Source organism: Trachemys scripta, chromosome 6 (assembly GCF_013100865.1).
Source record: "Trachemys scripta elegans isolate TJP31775 chromosome 6, CAS_Tse_1.0, whole genome shotgun sequence".
Lineage (NCBI taxonomy): Eukaryota > Metazoa > Chordata > Testudines > Emydidae > Trachemys > Trachemys scripta.
In genome coordinates, this window is record NC_048303.1 from 108,061,138 (window position 1) to 108,063,608 (window position 2,471).

The 2,471-nt window shown below is 55.4% G+C and overlaps 1 protein-coding gene across 1 annotated transcript in view; it reads right to left on the reverse strand.

Moving 5' to 3' along the window:
- The window catches only part of LOC117879102 (cyclin-dependent kinase 4 inhibitor B-like), a 2,275-nt gene extending 681 nt beyond the window's left edge, over positions 1 to 1,594 (reverse strand). Inside the window, exon 1 of the mRNA XM_034774055.1 lies at positions 834 to 1,594. Within this exon, the coding sequence (XP_034629946.1) occupies positions 834 to 962 (129 nt within the window). The 5' untranslated portion in view covers positions 963 to 1,594. The remainder of the gene's footprint in view (positions 1 to 833) is intronic.
- Between the last annotated feature and the right edge of the window lie 877 nt (positions 1,595 to 2,471).

The following is a 2,471-nucleotide window of genomic DNA, read 5'->3' on the forward strand; positions in this document are numbered from 1 at the left end:
CTCACTTCTTCAGATGACTTGCATCTGAAGAAGTGAGGTTCTTACCCAGGAAAGCTTATGCTCCCAATACTTCTCTTAGTCTTAAAGGTGCCACAGGACCCTCTGTTGCTTTTAATCATGTCTGATGTTTATCTGAGGAGTCAAATTTAGTGTTTTATGACTTTGTTTCTTATAGATATTTCTGCGGCCACCGAGATGGTGTATCGCCATTTCAGCATTTTGTTAATCTTGTGAAAAAATGTCTAGCGTTTGTATGCACTGGATAGAATTTCCCATTCCGCTTCGCCTTTGGATTTTATGGGCTATCATTGATATTTATAGTGTCAACTTTACCGTCTCGGCGGAAGGGGTGATTTTTGGCACATGTATGAGAAACAACACTCCCTGCGTAAAAGCAGTCACAAAATGCGACACGCGCTAACAAAAACAGGTTTAATTTTTTTTAATCGCCTGCAAGAATGATTGAGTGCATGGCGAATAAATAGCGAAAAGAACAATCATGGAAGGGGATCGGCTGACTTTCTGAAGGACTCTACATTGATGTGTCGTTTTGCCACCCCCACGCTATGAGCAGTCAGCCCGGGGTGAAAGTAACAACCGACGCTCCCCGCACTTTGGAGCTGCTGTGTGTGATGATAGCTGTAGAATGCCTGCGAGGCTTTTAGAGAGCCCGAGTCTACGAGGCGCTGCATTCACTTAAACCAGGGCGTGCTAAGTGCTCAGCACCTGCAGTCCTGGAGTCTTTTTGGTTCCCCCCCTTTGTACCACAACCTCCCACCGGGTCCTGAGGCTCCTGCCTGGCTTGCCGTGAACCCTCTCGCTGGTCCCTGTACCTGGATCGGCGTCCTGTCGTAGGAATTGACTGCATTGGGGTCCGCCCTCAGGTCCAGCAGCTCCCTCACCTTCTCCAAATCCCCTAAGGCAGCGGCGCTGGCCATGTCGTTGGCCCCGGACTGGCCCATGCCTCTTCCTTGCTGCTGGATCTCACATCAATTAGCACCAGCGTCCGGGGCCCCCGTCTTGCGCTTCCCCCTTTCGGCAAGGTCTCGGGGCTGGGGCTCTCCGGGGCTGCTCCAGCTCGCACCGGTCTCCTAAGCCATCAGAGCGCGGCACGGCCGCCGGTCGCCTCTCCTCCGAGAACCCCGAGGGGCAGCGGCGCTTCCTGGGGCGGCTGCAGCTCCAGCGGTGCCCACCACCGGGCAGGCGGGTGTGAACAGCTCCCCGGGCTTTCTCCCGCGTCGCCCTCCTCTTTCTTCCCCGGCCCAGATTCAGCACCGCCGCGGCGCCGAGCGAGAGGTGAGTGCCGGCTGCAGGGACACCGCCTCTGCGGCTCCGCTGGAGAAGCCCAGGACTTGTTTTCTTCGTACAGCTGGTGCACCTCCCCGCCCCGCGCCTGTCCCCTCCCCTGCCCAGCCGCCCGGTACGTGTTCTGACTTGCCCAGCCGCTGATGTCACGCACCCAGGCGAACAGCGACCAGCCATGGAACAGCTGGGGAGCGCGGTGTGTGAGAGCCTGTCCCGGGGGCGCATGCGCTCCTGGCTTCCGACTGGCGTTCTATGGAACGTTCGCAGCCAAAGATTCTGGGGAAGGAACCTTCCCGTCTCCTCCCCTCCTCCCCCCCCCCACGCACACTCTCCCCGCTCTTGCAGAGTCAGCGGAGGACTTGCGGCTTGGGCCGTTGCTGGATGGTGCTTCCAGTGCCATGGAGCGAGGGATGGGGGGTAGGGCGGCCCTGCTCCGCCTTCAGCACAGGCAGCTCCTTTCCTGGGCTGCGGCCTAATCTCGCCTGACAGCCCCACGCGCAGGAGGGAGGGGTGGAAAAACAACCCAACAAAACCCAGCTCCTCCAGAGGCTTCAGTCAGCCTTGGGGAATAGCCAATGAAGAGCGAGGCTGTTGCTGACGGGCAGCGTGACCTTGAACCAAGTCACCTCCTCGGTTTGTGCCTCAGTTGACTCATCTATAAAGTAGGGCCAGTAATTCCGCAGCGTCACAGGGGACGTGAAACTCAGTCCACTGATGGCTGCAAAGTGTTTTGAAAGCCTCAGATGAGAGGTACTACAGATATGCAAAAAAATATTAATCCTGCTTGGCGCCAGGATAATCTGGGCGGCCCCGTGGCGAGGGCATTAGATTGGGACTGTGGAGATCTAGGTTCTCTTCCCAACTCTACCACCGACCTGTTGTGTTACCTTGGGAAAGCCATTACATCGAACTGTGCCTCAGTTTCCCTCCCCAACCTAAGCTTATTCTACTCAAGTTTTTATACTACCCCTTGTCACCTTTCAGAAATTGTATCTGAAGAAGTGAGGTTCTTACCCACGAAAGCTTATGCTCCCAATACTTCTGTTAGTCTCAAAGGTGCCACAGGACCCTCTGTTGCTTCTTTCAGAAATTGTCACTTCACCGCTTTGTGCCTCAGTTTCCCCATCTGTAAAATGTGGTTAATAAAGCTGATCTCCTTTGTAAAG